The sequence below is a fragment of the Gobio gobio genome (assembly GCF_949357685.1).
Source record: "Gobio gobio genome assembly, chromosome: 12".
In the NCBI taxonomy this organism is placed as follows: Eukaryota; Metazoa; Chordata; class Actinopteri; order Cypriniformes; family Gobionidae; genus Gobio; species Gobio gobio.
The window spans coordinates 18,532,434-18,549,879 of NC_137105.1; the positions used below are offsets into that span (position 1 = coordinate 18,532,434).

The 17,446-nt window shown below is 37.9% G+C and overlaps 2 protein-coding genes across 2 annotated transcripts in view; one reads left to right on the forward strand and one right to left on the reverse strand.

Annotated features, from left to right (window-relative positions):
- Window positions 1–17,446, reverse strand: part of drc1 (dynein regulatory complex subunit 1 homolog (Chlamydomonas)) — a 548,506-nt gene that overhangs the window by 419,069 nt on the left and 111,991 nt on the right. The window lies entirely within an intron of this gene.
- nbas (NBAS subunit of NRZ tethering complex) overlaps window positions 1–17,446 on the forward strand; it is a 262,104-nt gene that overhangs the window by 95,873 nt on the left and 148,785 nt on the right. The window contains exons 32-35 of the mRNA XM_079831768.1: window positions 2,832–2,945; window positions 8,371–8,484; window positions 16,583–16,740; window positions 17,370–17,441. Coding sequence (XP_079687894.1) covers window positions 2,832–2,945; window positions 8,371–8,484; window positions 16,583–16,740; window positions 17,370–17,441 — 458 coding nt within the window. The remainder of the gene's footprint in view (window positions 1–2,831; window positions 2,946–8,370; window positions 8,485–16,582; window positions 16,741–17,369; window positions 17,442–17,446) is intronic.

Genomic DNA, 17,446 nt, shown 5'->3' on the forward strand with positions numbered 1-17,446 from the left:
TTATGGTATGGGGAGAGTGGGGTAAGCTGTGCCACCTTTTAAAGGGATAGTTTACCCAAAAATGAAAATTAGCCTATGACTTACTCACGCTGAAGTCATCCTAGGTGTATATAGCATTCTTCTTTCAGACGAATACAATCAGAGTTATTTAAAACAAGTACAATAAACAATATTAAATTCCAAGCTTTATACTGGCAGTGAATGGCTGTTTCACGGCTCCTGGGGGTTAATAAATAGCCTGGTCCTACCAGACTCTCGTACATTTAATTTGTACAGAGAGTCTGGCCACTTTCCATTGACAAGCGTTAACTTCCTTGAAGGCGGGTACTCTGTTGAAGTTTAAAACGATTGGATCTGCCCAGAGCCATTCAGGATCTGCCATAACCAATTGCTAATGTTTGGTCGTGACGTATGTCATCTCAAACTAGTGCACGACATCAACGTCATCATGCTCAGCCACTCCCTCTGTTCGCTGATTGGACCGGTTAAAATTTGACCGGAGAAAACCAGAGAATATACTGCAATCCCAGACGGAGTACTGAAGGAAAATGAAAATTGAGCGGAAGTACTTAGGAGGGTGTAGCCAGGCTAGTTAATAAAGGCCTTCTGAAGCGAAGCGATGAGTTTGTGTAAGAAAAATATCCATATTTATAACTTTACAAACTGTAATCTCTAATTTATGCTAACTGTCGTACATGCGTTCACGAGAGACTGGCGTTCCAGCGGAGGATGCAGGCGTAGCGGAAGTTCCGGTGACGAACGCGGAAACGCAGAGGAGAGGGCAAAACAAAACTTGGTTCTCGTGAGAACTAGCATATTCTCACCGGATCGTCCTACGTCATACGCGCGGATCGTCTCTCGTGAACGCGCATACGACAGTTAGCGGAAGTTAGAGATAACCGTTTGTAAAGTTTTAATTCTGGATATTTTTATTACACAAATGATCACTTCGCATCAGAAGGCCTTTAATTAAGCCATGTGGAGCACTTTTATGATGGATAGATGCACTTTAATGGACTTTAAAACAGAAACAGCCATTCACTGCCATTATAAAGTTTGGAGAGGCAGGATTTTTTATTTTATTTAACTCCGATTGTATTCGTCTGAAAGAAGAATGTCATATACACATGATGACTTGAGGGTGAGTAAATCATGGGCTAATTTTCATTTTTGGGTGAACTATCCCTTTAACTGCTTTGTCCCCTATACAAGGAGAAATTAGATTTTAAGGTGTTTGCCATCAACTGAAATTAACATTTACATTTAGTCATTTAGCAGACGCTAAATCCACATTTATCCAAAGCCACTTACAAAGGAGAGCAATAGAAGCAACTAAAACAGTCAAGGGCAACAATATGCAAGTGCTGTAATACGTCTCAGTTAATCTAGCACAGAACACATACACTCTAAAAAAAAAGGTTCTATATGGCACTAAACGTGGTTCTTCGTCGTTATCATAGAGGAACCACTTTTGGTGCTATATAGCACCATATCTTAACATGTTCTATATATGGTAGCGGTGCTATAAAGCACCTTAGTCAGTGGTGCTATATAGCAACTTAGCAAAAGAACCGCTGAAGAACCACTGAAGTAACAAAAATGGTGCTATATAGCACTTAAAAAGGTTCCCCTATGATTACGAGCCAAGAACCAATTTTAGTGCCATATAGAACCTTTTTTTTTTTAAACAGTTACAAACATTCTTCAAAATATAATCTTTTGTGTGCAGCAGAAGAAAGAAATCCATACAGGTTTGGAACAACTTCAGGGTGATTATTTTTGGGTAACCTATTCCTTTAAGTTAAACTATCCATAACATGATTTCTCATGTTCAAAGTCCAGAGATGCAACTTGCCCCACATTAAGGATTTACATTTAAAAAATAAATAAATAAAATGAAGATAAATGAGAACAACAAAGAATACTAGTGTATTATAGCCATTCCCAAGATTTAATTTGTTGCATTTTCATATACTATTGTATTCCACATTTAAAATGGAATATTTAAAGAAAATATTTTAATATACATGTTAGTATTTTATGTAAACGTTTTTAATTTGCAATCAATCTTTCAACCTTTTTGGATATAATAAGTAGGTAAAGCTTACTTTCGCTATTACTTGAGCCACAACTTACCATAAAGTGTCTGGCAAAATATGATTTGTGGGGGCAAATGGTTTCATTTATTAATTAATGGATGATATTTAAAAAACAAACAAACAAAAAAACGTTTTACTTTTACTTTTTCATGCGTGTTTGTCACAGGCAGCTGTATCTAATGGGCTCTGTCTAAATAAATGGTCATGTGACAAATAATAACAGTTTGTCTGATATTCTACAGAGATTACAAAGGACATTGGCTCAGCTTAGAGATATCTGTACACTGAAAAAAATGATTTGTTGAATTTACAAATTTTTTTTATCGTAAGTGGTCGCAATTAATTTATTTGATCTCAATTTAAACAAAAACACATGCAATTCCCATAAAACCAATTAATTTTTTTAATTAAAATCAAAAAACTAAATTTAAATTATTTAAACGAGCACAAATTAATTATGCTTAATTTAATCGGGCCATAATCATTTTTTTCAGTGTAAAAGCAATGTTAAATCTGATAATCTAAAGTGAAGAATCTCCAACTATCAATGTTTTTGTGTAAATGTATGGTCATGTGGCAAATTATGCCAGATTAGTGGGCTTGTATGAAACGGTGAGTGTAGACTGCACATTCTGGCTATTCTAGCCGGTATATACAGCACTGGGTTTCTGCTAGGTCTTAACTTTGGTCTTTGTTTTGTCCTGCTCTCTCATTTCCTCTTTTTCTCTGCAGTGCGTCTACGGACAGATCGTCTATCATTGATAAAGGAGTGCATCTCTCAGTGCCCTACTGCGTACAGACAGTCCACTCTTCTGCTCAGTCTGGCCAGACTGCTGCGCGTTGCAGGTAAAACCGAATTAAAACTTCCCTCAGCATCAGACTAACAGTCCGTTTATGTATGTCCATTGCAGAAAAAAAGCTATGAACGGAAGTATTTCCAGCTACGAAGATTCATCAATGCTGTCACAGGCAGCCTGCAACAGCAGTTACGATAAAAATTACCCACATCAGTTCTTGGCATTGCTTCAGCCAGGGCTTTCTTTTAGTTGTTAGTCAATGTAATCCCCGAAAGTTATAAATATTTTGATGCCATTCCAACATGACAAGACAGTCGTACACTTCAGTGACTATTTCATATATATTAAACCGTGCTAATCTGTAAGCTTTACAGTGTGAGTTTAATCTGTATCTGCTGAATCAGCAGTGCCCTGTCTACAGGTGAATAAATAGATGAATACGCACGAGTGAGGGATTGAATGAATAAGTAGGCATTACTTTGACATATGCTTTGCTCAGGGGTTGGAGATGAATATTGCATTAGACAGCCCAAAAAGATGCGCATCAGAGATGTGACCTCATGAATCAACAGTTAGTTCCATGAATCAGCATGAAGTCAAGCGAAGCGATTGTATAAGATTAATCTTGTCAGCTTTCTCTCAATTTTTTTATTCTTTCTGAAGTAAATTCGTTGTGGGTTTTTGTAAGGGTAAAATGTTGATCGAAAATATATCCAATTTATATTTGTACCCGACCCCATGTGTTCAGCGTACTGTGTTGTCCGCTGCAGATAATTGGTCTGTGCTGTTTTGTCCCACATTCGGAATGGTTGGCTTTCTGTGCTTCATACACAGGAAATGGCAATGCGAAATCAAAGACAGTGGGGTCATTTTGCAGTCGTACCAGTACGACCTAGCAAAATTGAGTCACACTGACAGGATAAATGGGTGCAAAATGCAACCCTGGTATAAATTAGCCACTTTTAACAAATAAGATACAAAATAGGTCCTGGGGCTTTTAAAAAGTTCAACAGTCATATCTTTTTCAACGAATAGTGAGCGAGGAGCTGGTTAACCTTCAAAAATATTGATCATCAACCTTAGCTCGTATAATATTTATAATATTTTTTTAGCTATTAATTTTATGAGGTTTGCAATGTTTTTTGCAAACATTGCCCCCCCCTCCCCATCCCTTTCCCCCAACCTTGTTTACACAATTTAGGACATTTTTTCCTAGCAGTAAACATAACCAGAATAATGAACAATTATATTATAATATTATAAATTTAGCCTAAATTAAGCTGTCACTCAGTTGATACTCTAGCTGTTTTTTCTGTTGTCCAAATATATTACTGATACATATACTGGTACATACATTTTCATATATAGTCTTGCTCAAAAATGTACACACCCCTAGCAAAAATCTGTGAAAATGTAAATAATTTTAAAGAGCACCTATTATGGCATTTAAAATGTTCCAAATATTGTTTTAGAAGTCCCCAACAACAGTTTTGCATGCATGCAATGACAAAAAAGACTTTAGTTTTCTTATAATATGCATTTATTTTTATCTGTTTTGACAGCGATTCTCAAGTGATTCCTTTAGTGATTCACTTTTCAAAACCCCGCCTTTACGTGACGCTAATCTGCGGTGATTGGTCCGATGACCCAGTCAGTTGTGATTGGTATAGTCTGTGCAGATATTTTCGGAAACGGAACGCCCATCAAAGTCTTATAGTGACAGTAATTTGTTAATATGTGTCAGGAGTTATGAATATGAAAACCGCGTCGGAACCGCTTGATTGTAATATGAGCCTCAGCTGATCTCATTCATAAAAAAACTCCTCTATTTTCCTCACAAAGACTTGCGACAAATCAACATCCCTCAGGGCTTTCAGTTCAAAAGTGTGCAGATGAGGAGACCTATTGATAGATTCTCATATGTCTGTGTCAAATTTCTAAACAGAGGAGTATTTTTTATTCAATACTTCCTCAAAATGCGCAGATGTAGCCTTATCATGAGCGATTGAGTCTCTTATGTGTTGTTTTCAATTCATACTGGCAGCCGGATGGCGCTCTGTGCACATGTAGTCCATATATGGTACAGACAGATGAAGAAGATACCATGTGCCATAATAGAAGTCCATAATAAAAGCTTCCTGAGATCGCGAAACATGCAAATAGAGACATTTGAAGACTAATAAACACTCAATCGCGACGATGTATGGTTTGTCTTCAAGCCACTTAGTCTTCAAATGCTCATCCTTGGGCAGATGAAAAAAGTTTGCTTTTGAGTCGCACTTCAGAACACAGCGTCTCGTCGCCATGATGTTTTCTAGTTTTCACTGGCGTCTTGGAGCGCAATAAGTGGGCGTATCGTATTCAAATAACTTGACAAGTTGACGTCATCTAGTCAGAGAAAAAGCTTTGGTCTTCTAACGATTCTTAAAAATGACTCAGAGTCGACTCTTACTTTTGAAAGAAAATAACTATATATACGGTGCACTGTCATATTTCAAACTTTGCCGAATGTTTTTGTTCACTTAGATCTATGTTACACACTACATGAAAGGTAAATGTCAAAATTCCATGATAGGTGCTCTTTAACAAAATAAGAGGGATTATAAAAAAATGCATGTTTTTTTTTTTTGTACTGTCCTGAATAAGATATTTTACATAAAAGATGTTTACATATAGTCCACAAGATAAAAAAAAATAGCTGAATTTATAAAAAGGACCCCGTTCAAAAGTTTATGTACCCATTATTCTTAATATTCTTGTTTCGTGTTGGTTGTTTGTTTGTCCTGAGCAGTTAAACTGCCTTTTGTTCTTCAGAAAATTCCTTCAGATCCTGCAAATTCTTCAGTTTTCCGGCATCTTTGGCATTGAACCCTTTCCAGCAGTGACAGTGTGAAAAGATGGATCTCAAAATCCTACTAAGGACAATTGAGGGACTCAAACACAACTATTAAAAAAGGTTTAAACATTCACTGATGCTCCAGATGGAAACACGATGCATTAAGAGCCGGGGGGTGAAACGTATTTAATTTGAAAATCAGGGTAAATTGTATTTAATTTGTCTTCTGGGAAAAGTATCTTCTGTTGCTTCCGAAGGGCAGTACTAAATGAAAATAAATAAATAATAATAAAAATAATATAATTTAAACAAAATAAGGAAAATTTGGACATCTTAATCCTGTTCAAAAGTTTTCCCCGGGGGGCTCTTAATGCATCGTGTTTCCTTCATTTAAAAGTTCTGTTTGAGTCCCTCAATTGCCTTTAGTGTGAAAAGATGGTGGACCTTTTTTTTTTTTTTTTTTGCTGAGTATATCATCCCCCCCCCCCCTTAATAGCTGAATATGAGATTATATGAGATTTACTTGCAATAAATGGTGTTACTTCTTACGTTTAAGCAGTGTTTAATTAAGTTAACTGATAAATATGACACAAGTTTAACAACAGATTAGACCAAATTCAGAATTTAATCGGTAATACATATATTTAATGTTTAATCCTTAGCTTTATTTTATGAAAATTAATATTCAAAAGTTTCCATCAAAAAGAATGGGGGAAAAAGGGACACCGGAATGCCCCTCATTTGTGGGAAGTGTTGTTAGTTAAATGTTCACCCCAAACTTTTTCAGCCACTTATTTTGTGAGAAAACATTGGTGTGGGTTGTCTTCTCCTAGGTGAAGCGTTCAGTGCGTGTGTTGGTTGCAGGGGGTAATTGAGGTGATTCCAAAGCTCTGGCTCTCTTCTGAGCATGTCAGACAGATCAGTATGCAGAACATCAGAAGCTCTTCTTGTCGTATATAGTGGAATTGATTAGCTCTATGAAGTGACTGGGTGTTTGCTGTGCTAGTGTTTGATGTATTCACCTTGGCTTACCCTCGACTAATGTCCGTAGGGCTGTTTTGTTTGTGCGCGCGTGTCAGCGCACCTGCGCCTGTGCCTCTGCTGGCATAAGAGAAAGGTGAAATGAGGAGAAACCGACAGCAATAAATGCTCCTGATATATCAAGACTTCCATGTCACATATAAATCAGTTTGGATATGACTGAAATATGCCACTTCCCGCAGTATTGACCCTTTCGATTTTACTGGCGAATAATCATATTCATGCAATCGCAGGTGCTCACACACATGCACACGCTTACACGCATGCACACGTTCACTTTCCTGTCTCTGCTCGTATTATTGCCTGTCTGGCCTTTGATGCTCGACACACACTTTAATGAAAAAGACAACCCCTATCACTGTTTTCATCGGGCTTCATGGTCTTTTTTATTTCCTTATTTTGGACTGAGATCAGAGCGGTGTAAGAGGGCATTCTCTGAGATGTGATTGTGATATTTGTACAACATCTAAGCAGCCATCCAGGAATTTCTCAGAAACGCATCTGAAAGGAATTTAATTTACTGCTGAATAGTTTCATGTTCTGGACCTTTGCACTTCCATTTGACTGAACATTTGAGTAGTAGAACCATCTTTAATGGAATTTTTTTGTTAATATTCACTATAAAGTTGGCAATCAGTTGCCTCAACTTTTTTAAGTTAAGAAATTTAAAGTTTAAGCAAGCAGAACTTGCAGATTTTTTATTTTGTAAAAACATTAAATTTGGCTCTGAACTTGAAATATTTGCCCCTTTTGAAAAAAACAGCATATGCTGGTTAGGTATGTTTTGAAGCATGGCTGCTGGTTTTGAGCTGGTTTAAGCTTAAACCAGCTAATGACCAACTAAGGACCAGCATAAACCAGATCAAACCAGCTGCCATGCTTCAAAACTTACCTTATCAGCATGTGCTGGGGTTTTTTCAACAGGGGAGTAAGCTAATTCATACATTTAACTTAAAAATATAATGTAATCTGTATAATGTAAAAACATTTTAATGGAAACTTTAGACTAGCTTTAACTAGCTAATTCAAAAAATGCCACCTTGCTAATTGGTTGCACAATGCTTTGGTAGCAATACTACTAAATCTCCCACTTAATGCTAATCTTGCACACAAAAAACAATCATAATATAACACATTTTTACATTTACTGTCTCTTTTGAGTGTCATGTCAAAGCATGCTGGGAAATAGAAATCCCTGCCCAGTTTAAATTTAAGTTAGTCTAAAAATTAAAATAAGTTAATAAAACTCATGAAAAAAAACTATGAAACAATTCAGATTACTCAAAATGTGTCAGTTTTGAAAGTTGTAAATACTCATAAAAGTTTATTTGTTTGAACTAATTTGTTTAATTTGAGTTGGCTCTACTCAAACCAATGAATTATTTTGAGCGTTAGGGTTTACAGTGCATTATAGTGATCAGAACCTTAGAACGAGGAGTTTATTAGTGAACTTTGAAATGAGTGACAAGCTTTTTAATTCATCTAAACTGAAATACAATGTGCTGCTGATGATTCTAATAACATCCAGATTATATAGCATTTAGCATTTAATGTTCCAGAATCTCATGGTTGTGTGATGGTTTTGGTGTTGGTTTAGGTGATGATGAGGCCAAGAGGAAGGGTCAGGTGCTCACGCTGTTGGCAGAACAGGCTCTGCACTGTCAGGATTTCAAGGCCTCCTACATCCACTGCCAGGATCTGATGGCTGCAGGTAAGCCGGCACAGCTTGACTCGAAATCTATCTTCACTTTCTATTTTGTTTTCATCCAAATCAGAAATGCGCTGCAGATTTTCAGGGATCAGACCTTTTTTTTTAAATCTTTAAGCCTATAACAAATCATGTGTGGATGAAATTTTACAGTAATACTTTTTTACATAGCATTTAAAGGTACAATATGTACGATTTTTGTAATAAAATATAAAAAACAACAACATTGGAGCAGTATGATATATTTCATGCATTAGTGTACTTGCATTATCCCAAAAGTTAAAGGGTTTGTAAATCCAAATTTAAATAATGGCTTGTCTCCTGTCATTGTCACCTCTCAATGACGTAATATCCGCGCTATCTTCGGTTTCCACTTGTAGAAACCATGGCAACATACGTGGACAAATGCGGACGTGGTGGTTATACAGCACTTAGCACGCACACCGCTGTTGTGTCGTTCCGTCAGCTTGGATCACAGAAATTTTTTAAAAAGTAAACGTAGATCAACTGAGGCAAGCAGGTTTCGGGACAAATGGACTGTGGCAAGCAGAATGCTGCCTTCACGTGCTATCGGAATTATCGTAAATACGAGTTTCCTAGGTAAAAATTGCACATGAATGCCCTCTGATGTCGTGTTTACCACTGGGAAGTTCGGAAATAATTTTGATACCCCAATTCCCGAGATGGGCGTGTCATAAGCTTTAAACATGGTGGCGGGGAGAACTAGACTGCTGTGGCAGGTGTAGTTTTATTGCTTTTTTTCTCGTAATCACGACTTCTAAAGTGGGAATTAGGAAATTTCCGATAGCATGTGAAGGCAGCATGAGACCCGTGAGAGAACGGTGCGAGGCCGGTACGTGATTTGATAATGAGCATCACCTGCGCGGTGCACCGGGCTCGTATCTCTCACGGAGGAGCTTCGGAAGCATAAAAGGAGGAGCGACGACCGTGAAGGAAGAGAGAGTACCAGGTCTGGACTAATGTACGTTATGTTTTGTTTATGTGCATGTGGTAGTGAGGGGCTGTCGCTTTTACTTTTGGTTTGTTTATTTTATTATTAAAGTGTTTGAAACATTTTTCCCTGATCCTTTAATCTTGTTTCACAGAGAAATAAAACAAGGATCGATATCGGCGTGGCGACAGACTTATACAGTATGTGTTGCACAAAAATATTTACCCATTTAACTATGGGTTCTTTGAAATTTACTTTTAGTACGATTGTTTTAAACACGTCAACTTGCGTAAACACAGTCAACTTGCGTACCGCTGACTGCCGGAAGCTAGTTATTTTAGTCTATAAAGTTTTAAATATGGATATTTTTTCTTACACAAATGCGCCACTTCGCTGCAGAAGGCCTTTATTAACCGTTTGGAGCAGTTATATGATGATAGATGCACTTTTATGGACTTCAAAAATGACCCAACAAGTCACTGCCATTATAAAGCTGGGAAGAGCCAGGAAATTTTTATTATAACTCCGAATTTTATTTGTCTAAAAGAAGAATGTCATATACAAGGATTACTTGAGGGTGAGTAAATCATGGTCTAATTTTAGTTTTTGGGTGAACTATGCCTTTAACCCACCAAATAATTTAACAAATAATCACATATCAGTAACATCCTACTATATCATTAAATTTCACGTTCCTTGCAGCTAATTCATTACGATGACATAAAATTAGGGCTGAACGATTTTGGAAAATAATCTGATTGCGATTTAATATGCAATTCTTTTTTTAAGGCTTTTTATCTTCTTTATTATTCAACAAATACAAGGAATAAATCATTATATAGTATTACCAACACTTTTTTTTAGAACTGATAAATATTCTGGTATATTATCATATCAATATTAAAAAGTAGCATTTAAAAGTTTATTTTAACTAATGGTCTACTTTTCTACCATACACAACTGAATAAAATTAGCTAACAACAACTTGCTTTGTTCTGGTTTCACCTCATTCCAGTCTAAACTAAATGATTTTATAGGTAATTTACTACATATTGTCATATAAATAACCTGAAAATACTGTGGATTATTAATGCTAATTCCTATTAACCTCCCATTTCAGAGTAAATTATTTGTTTTACACCGATTCAGACAGTGACGTCTCGTGAGTCCAATGTTAGACAGATCAGTTGTTTTAACCATTCATTAAAATGAATCGGTTCAAAGGAGTCATTAGCTCGCAAATTGGACATTAGCGGACGTTGACACACTGTGTGCTAATCTCGGCTGTTAGGACATCTAAAAGATTTGTGTTAACACAGAAAACACTTCATTTCGTTTGTTGAAAGTGTTGTTTATGTCAGCTGTATGTGCGGGACTCTTGTCAGAGAAGGAGGCAATGTTTTTGAGCACAATTCACACCTAGGGGTAATCTCCAAATGCGCCACATGCAACATGGATTCTGTCTTCCGACCTTTGATCATCGTCAGTTGATTTTGATTAATATGTGCAAGGGAGAGAGAGCAAAGGTAGTGCTTAGTTTGGAGACAGAAAGAGTGCGTGTGCGAGGGAGGAGCTCTCTGCTCGTTCTCTCTCTCAGTTAACATGCAGCCTATCACACGCACAGCAGTCATTAACATCACTCATAAATCACAATAACTGATCAAATAAGGCTTTGGCGGGACATACATTTGTTTTTCAATGCAGGAAAAACCCTGACAGCGTAGCGCGCCAAGGTGATGCTTCCTACACAGACAAAACCATCAAGCTTCGCCTTTGTTATTGTTTTGAAAATGCTTGAGCGGCAAAAATGTACATATTATGCCTTTTTAAGCTTATTTGGCCTACTTCACCACCCATTTGGTCATAATGTTATGCCTGATCAGTGTATCTTTTGTGTTAATATTGAAATAGAGTCTGTAAGGTTCCCACATTATTAAAGCATCTGGCAATATCAGGGAAGTTTAAAAGTATGGTCTGCTGACGAAAGCTTAAAAACATGAAACATATAATGGGAAATATGTGCTAGTTTGGCTAGAAGTTGCTCTTTAAATTGATTCGATAAATCATTATACACAAACCATGAAAAGACATGGTGATTCGTTTTCATAGATGTTTCATCCAAGGGTGTTGTACAGCCTCAGAATCTGCTTGCAGAATTTTGGTATTTTCATAAGTGAGGTTTGAGTAGCAAAATGTTTTGAGTGTGATCAGCAGGACCATCGTTATCATTCTAGGCAGATTCATCTCTAGTCAGAGCTCAAAGGTGTTTTATGTGTGTGTGCGTGTGTGGGGCTGTTCAGTCAATGCGCCATCAGATATTGGAAAGAGACTGGTGTTGCGTGCATGTGTGTGTATGCTTCAGGCAGGGGTAGATTAATGCAGGCTTGAGAACAGAAGATGTGCTAATCTCTGATTGCTATCGGCAGCAGTCTCACAGCCTCGCTAACATCAGTGTGGAAAATGGGTTAGCTTCTCTCCTGCTTCACTGTGTAATTATTCAGTCACATGGAGAATGAGGAAGAGAGGGAGAGTGCTAGAGATTAGAAAGATTTACTGAATACATGAGGCAATAAGAGCCATGGATGGAAAAACAAGAATAAAACTGCAACAAATTGTTGAAACTATGCTAACTTGAAGCACAGAGACACAGTGGCTGGTGCTGAAGCAAGGGATTGTGGGTTTTGTTGTTCATGGCCGGATGTTGTTAGAAATTAGTCTGTCTGTCTGTCTATCTATCTATCTGTCTGTCTGTCTGTCTGTCATTTGTTTGTTCTGTAATTCTGTCTGTCTGTCTGTCTATCTGTCTGTCTGTCTGTCTGTCTGTCTGTCTGTCTGTCTGTCTTTGTTCTGTAATTCTATCTGTCTGTCTGTCTGTCTGTAATTTGTTTGTTCTGTAATTCTATCTATCTATCTATCTATCTATCTATCTATCTATCTATCTATCTATCTATCTATCTATCTATCTGTCTGTCTGTCTGTCTGTCTGTCTGTCTGTCTGTCTGTCTGTCTGTCTGTCTGTCTGTCTGTCTGTCTGTCTGTCTGTCTGTCTGTCTGTCTGTCTGTCTGTCTGTCTGTCTGTCTGTCTGTCTGTCTTTGTTCTGTAATTCTATCTGTCTGTCTGTCTGTCTGTCTGTCTGTCTGTCTTTGTTCTGTAATTCTATCTGTCTGTCTGTCTGTCTGTCTGTCTGTCTTTGTTCTGTAATTCTATCTGTCTGTCTGTCTGTCTTTGTTCTGTAATTCTGTCTGTCTGTTTGTCTGTCTGTCATTTGTTTGTTCTGTAATTGTCTGTCTGTCTGTCTATCTATCTATCTATCTATCTATCTATCTATCTATCTATCTATCTATCTATCTATCTATCTATCTATCTATCTATCTATCTATCTATCTGTCTATCTGTCTATCTGTCTGTCTGTCTGTCTGTCTGTCTGTCTGTCTGTCCGTCTTGTCTGTCTGTCATTTGTTTGTATTGTAATTCTATCTATCTGTATCTGTCTGTCATTTGTTTGTTCTGTAATTCTGTCTGTTTGTCTGTCTGTCATTAGTTTCTTCTGTAATTGTCTGTCTGTCTATCTATCTGTCTGTCTGTCTGTCATTTGTTTGTTCTGTAATTATATCTGTCTGTCATTTGTTTGTTCTGTAATTCTATCTATCTGTCTGTCTGTCATTTGTTTGTTCTGTAAATCTGTCTTTCTGTCTGTATCTATTAGGGATGGGCATTTTTGTCAATTTCTCATTTCGATCATCGATAGGTCTCAAAAACGAGTACTCGGGGGCGGGGCATGTCCGTCATTGGATAATGAAAATAACTTAATTTTATTATTCATGATTGAAGTGTTTATAGACATCACTGCGTGTTTTCGAACTCATAACGAAAAACAACTTTAAATAAACTAGGTCTACTGGTAAAAAATACGAGAACAGTAGCCTATAGCACTGCTGCATTACTAATATAAATGATTCAGAGAAATAAATAGCCTATATCTAAAAAGAATATGACCGTCTCTAAACCATAATGTCGAGCATTAATGCATTTGAGCTGAAACTGAAGGGGGTGTTGAGGCCATTTTGTATCGTGGCGCTGTTGTGGTATAGTTAGGCTGGAGTGTTGTTGCCGCGATGCCGAGGAAATTTTCATCCGGATTGCAGGTCTGGGGTACTTGCTTTGTTCAGACTTCCTTGGGACGAGGGTGCGTTGCAGAGCGTTTAACATACAACATGTTATATGCACGTGTGTATGAGACAGAAGGGAACAGGCGCGTGCGGGGCTCCCGCAGCACATCTCACGGAGGAAAACTTCCACAATCTTCGCGAGTTCAATGCCGGATTTGCACAACGTCAGCTGCGTGAGACAAACACGGCCAGTGTGTGAATGCACGACGCGCGCGGGGCTCCCTCCCGCAGCACATTTCACGGAGGAAAACTTCCACAATGTTCGCGAGTTCAATGCAGGATATGCACAACGGCTTGTCCTGAAAGCTGGATTTACAAACAGAAGCTGTTTACGGGCCACAACCTGTAAGTCTGATTTATTTTTCATCGATGTGTTTTCCTGTAATAGGTTTTAGCAAGGAAGTAAACAGATGACAACACTGTTCTGCAAACCAGTCTGTTAAATGCTTATTCATACTTAACGTTATCTGACGAACACCTAACGTTACAAACACTAACGTTAAAATCTCAACAGCGAACTTGGCATTAGTGTAAATGATTCTTTGATTAGAGCTTTTATGTATTCTCTATCTACAGGCTTGCTAAACATGGTTCTGTGTGTTATTTGCAGTGTTGGGCACGTTACTTTAAAAAAGTAATTAGTTATAGTTACTAGTTACTTCTTACAAATAGTAACTGAGTTAGTAACTGAGTTACATCATTATAAAAGTAACTAATTACCAGGGAAAGTAACTAATGTGTTACTGTGTAAATGTTCAAATATGTCAAATAACTTGGATGCCCCCAATATTAAATATGTTAAATGAATGAATTGGACACTAAATAGAATAAATTATTATTATAAAACATTGTACATTAATGTACACTATTGTAATGTTGCTGTGGGACAATGTGAGAGACACCTATCAAATTCAATATATTATTGTAAATATTATCAGTAGACCTACTATAGTGTAGCCTACATATTGTGTAAATATTATCAGTAGACCTACTATAGTGTAAATATTGTGTAAATAGTATCAGTACTTCTTTACTACTCCTCTGGTAGTGGAGCTCACGTTATCACCTGGGTTTTTAGCCACTAATGTTGTGGCTGTGATGACGTGAGGCTTCATTAGATTAGAAATAGAATTACTTTCCACCGACGAGGAGAGACTCTTTCTTCTTGGGCATAAGCTGCACGTTACAATAAACATTATTACCTTTCACCTCAACGAGGGGAAAGTAGCGTTTATACTTTCAGTTTGCGAAAGCTACCTTTGAAGTCGTTGGACTGCCATCGCTGACTGGGCATATGCGTGTGCGTCATAGGTGTGTGTGTGAACTCAACCTATCAACGCGCGCGCGTTGCGCGTTGCAGGTCCGACTGACAGAGAGCCTGTTCGGATGAAAACCGCGTCAATGAGCTCAATTATAGTAACGCCGCATTTTTTTCCCTCAGTAACGCTAACGGCGTTGTAACGGAAGAAACAGTAATTCGTTTGATTACTCGTTACTGAAAAAAGTAATTCCGTTAGTAACGCCGTTTATCTATAACGCCGTTATTCCCAACACTGGTTATTTGGCTAGCTTACTAGTAAAGCCAGTGTTTAGTGTTCGTTTTGGGTTAATAGTTCTTGCGACAGATATTTGGCTATAATCGTTCTAAAAATACAAAAGTAACAGTGCCATTCAGTAGCGATCACTATAGATCCGCAGTCTTTACTCTTGAGGACTGAACAGGTTCTGCTCGATTAACTTCACTAAAATGTTCTGGGTCTGATTCAGGCTCAGATTGGTATGGTTTTATTGACGCCATTGTTTCTAATAGCCTACTGACCAAAGCACAGCCTCCAGGTAAGTGGCGTGGCGTTTCCGATAAACGTGCACTGCGGTTAGCGAATCACAACACACTGGGCCAGCTAACCAATCTGAGCCCATTGCGTATTTTTGAGGGACTGGCTTCATACAACCCGGAAAGCATCAGTCCGTTTTACAAGGAGGGACAGAGCAGTGTAGAATAAAGGTCAAATATATGAAAAATAATGCCTTTTTTTTTTAAACGAAGCATGAACACATGTTACAGTGCACCCCACAAACACAATCAAGACTTCAAAAGAATGTGTTTTACCACCCTTTTAACAGCTGATACACGGGGAACTAAGCACAGAGAATTTACAGCATCATCGTGTTCTCATTATAATGCTATGATTGGCGCTGCACATCTTGCACTAACCATTTAATGATCACAGTGATTCCAGACATCACAGTGCACGCCTCAGTTTCACTTTATTTCGCCGCGGTCTGGAGGCGAGCTGTATAACGCTAACCAATCAGACCTCCGGTACTGCGCAAAATGACGCAATAACCAATAAAAAAGAGACAAATATATTTTTTTAAAGTCAGGGCGATCATCGTTCTCATGATCGATGATCGCTGTCACGTTCGAGTACTCGATTACTCGACCACTGTTGCCCATCCCTAGTATCTATCTGTCTGTATCTATCTGTCTCTCTGTCATTAGTTTGTTCTGTAAATCTGTCTTTCTGTCTGTATCTATCTGTCTGTATCTATCTGTCTCTCTGTCATTTGTTCGTTCTGTCATTCTATCTGTCTGTCTGTCTGTCTGTCTAATTACAGACCTTTTATACTTTCAATTAAGGTTTTGTCGAGCCAACATTTATCGACAGACTTTCATTTTCTAGTTGAAAATTACTCATTTAGCAGGTACATTTCTTCCGTTTTCATTATTAAGCCTTAGATTCAAATTTTAATGGCAATTAAATATTTATGAATTGAATCAGAATTTAAAAGGGGATCCTGAATAGTACTTAACCCTGGACAACATTGGTTTCTAAGTGCTCTCTTTATGAGTTTTTGTTGTCTCTTTTGAAAATCTCTCTCTATGGGAGTTTAATGTCCCCTGGCCTGTACAGTATATGGCCAGGCTGTTCATAAATGCCTTGTTTTATTTTTTACTCTCTTACTCTCTCACTCTAGGCTATAGTGATGGTTGGGATGTGTGTGCCCAGCTGGGGCAGTGTGAGACATACTCGCAGCTCTCTGCCCGTCAGGAACTGATGGCGTTCTCCCTCACACACTGTCCTCCCAGCAGTATCCAGAACCTGTTAACGGCTTCCAGTTCCCTTCAGACGCAGGTGCCTTTTTGTCCACTTAGATCTGTTGTTCCTCTAACTATTTTCATATATGTATGGAGAGAAAGAAATTCCTGTTAGTGTCCATTAATTTCAAATACTTCAAGGAGAAGCCTAAGTCCTGACCTCCACTGCAGTTATAGTTTAAAACCCTAGGATGCCTCTTATATTTAAAGCTTCTATGCTTTGAATCTCTCCTCTATTTGCCAAGTGTTGCCAAGTTTTTGTTTATATGGATATGTTGTGTTGGACGCACTAGACTCTAGACTTAAAATGGAGCTTTTAAGTTTTGGAAATCGCCCCCAGCACACATACTATTAACCCCCGAGCACTCTTTCCAGCTCAAGCTGCCTCTATCTCCATCTGTGTTGACTGCTTTGGTGTCAGGCTGCTTTCAGGAAAGACTTAAGTAGATTTACGAATACCAAGATAGACACCACATTGAAACACTCAAAAGAAAATGTATTGAGGAATGGAATAGTAATTTAAATACATTTTACTGCGGTGTCAAGTATAAATACTGGCAGAACGATTAAACATTTAAGAGCAAAGAAAATTGAAGAGAAAAAAAGGTATTGTGCTGAAGGGTAGAAATGAAAAAGTCAATGCTTTGCTCTCCTCTCTTGTCTTAGGTTCTGTACCAGGCTGTAAATTACAAGATTGATCCCTCTCAAGCCCGGAGAACAGGCAGCGAGCTGTCAGAGGTAAA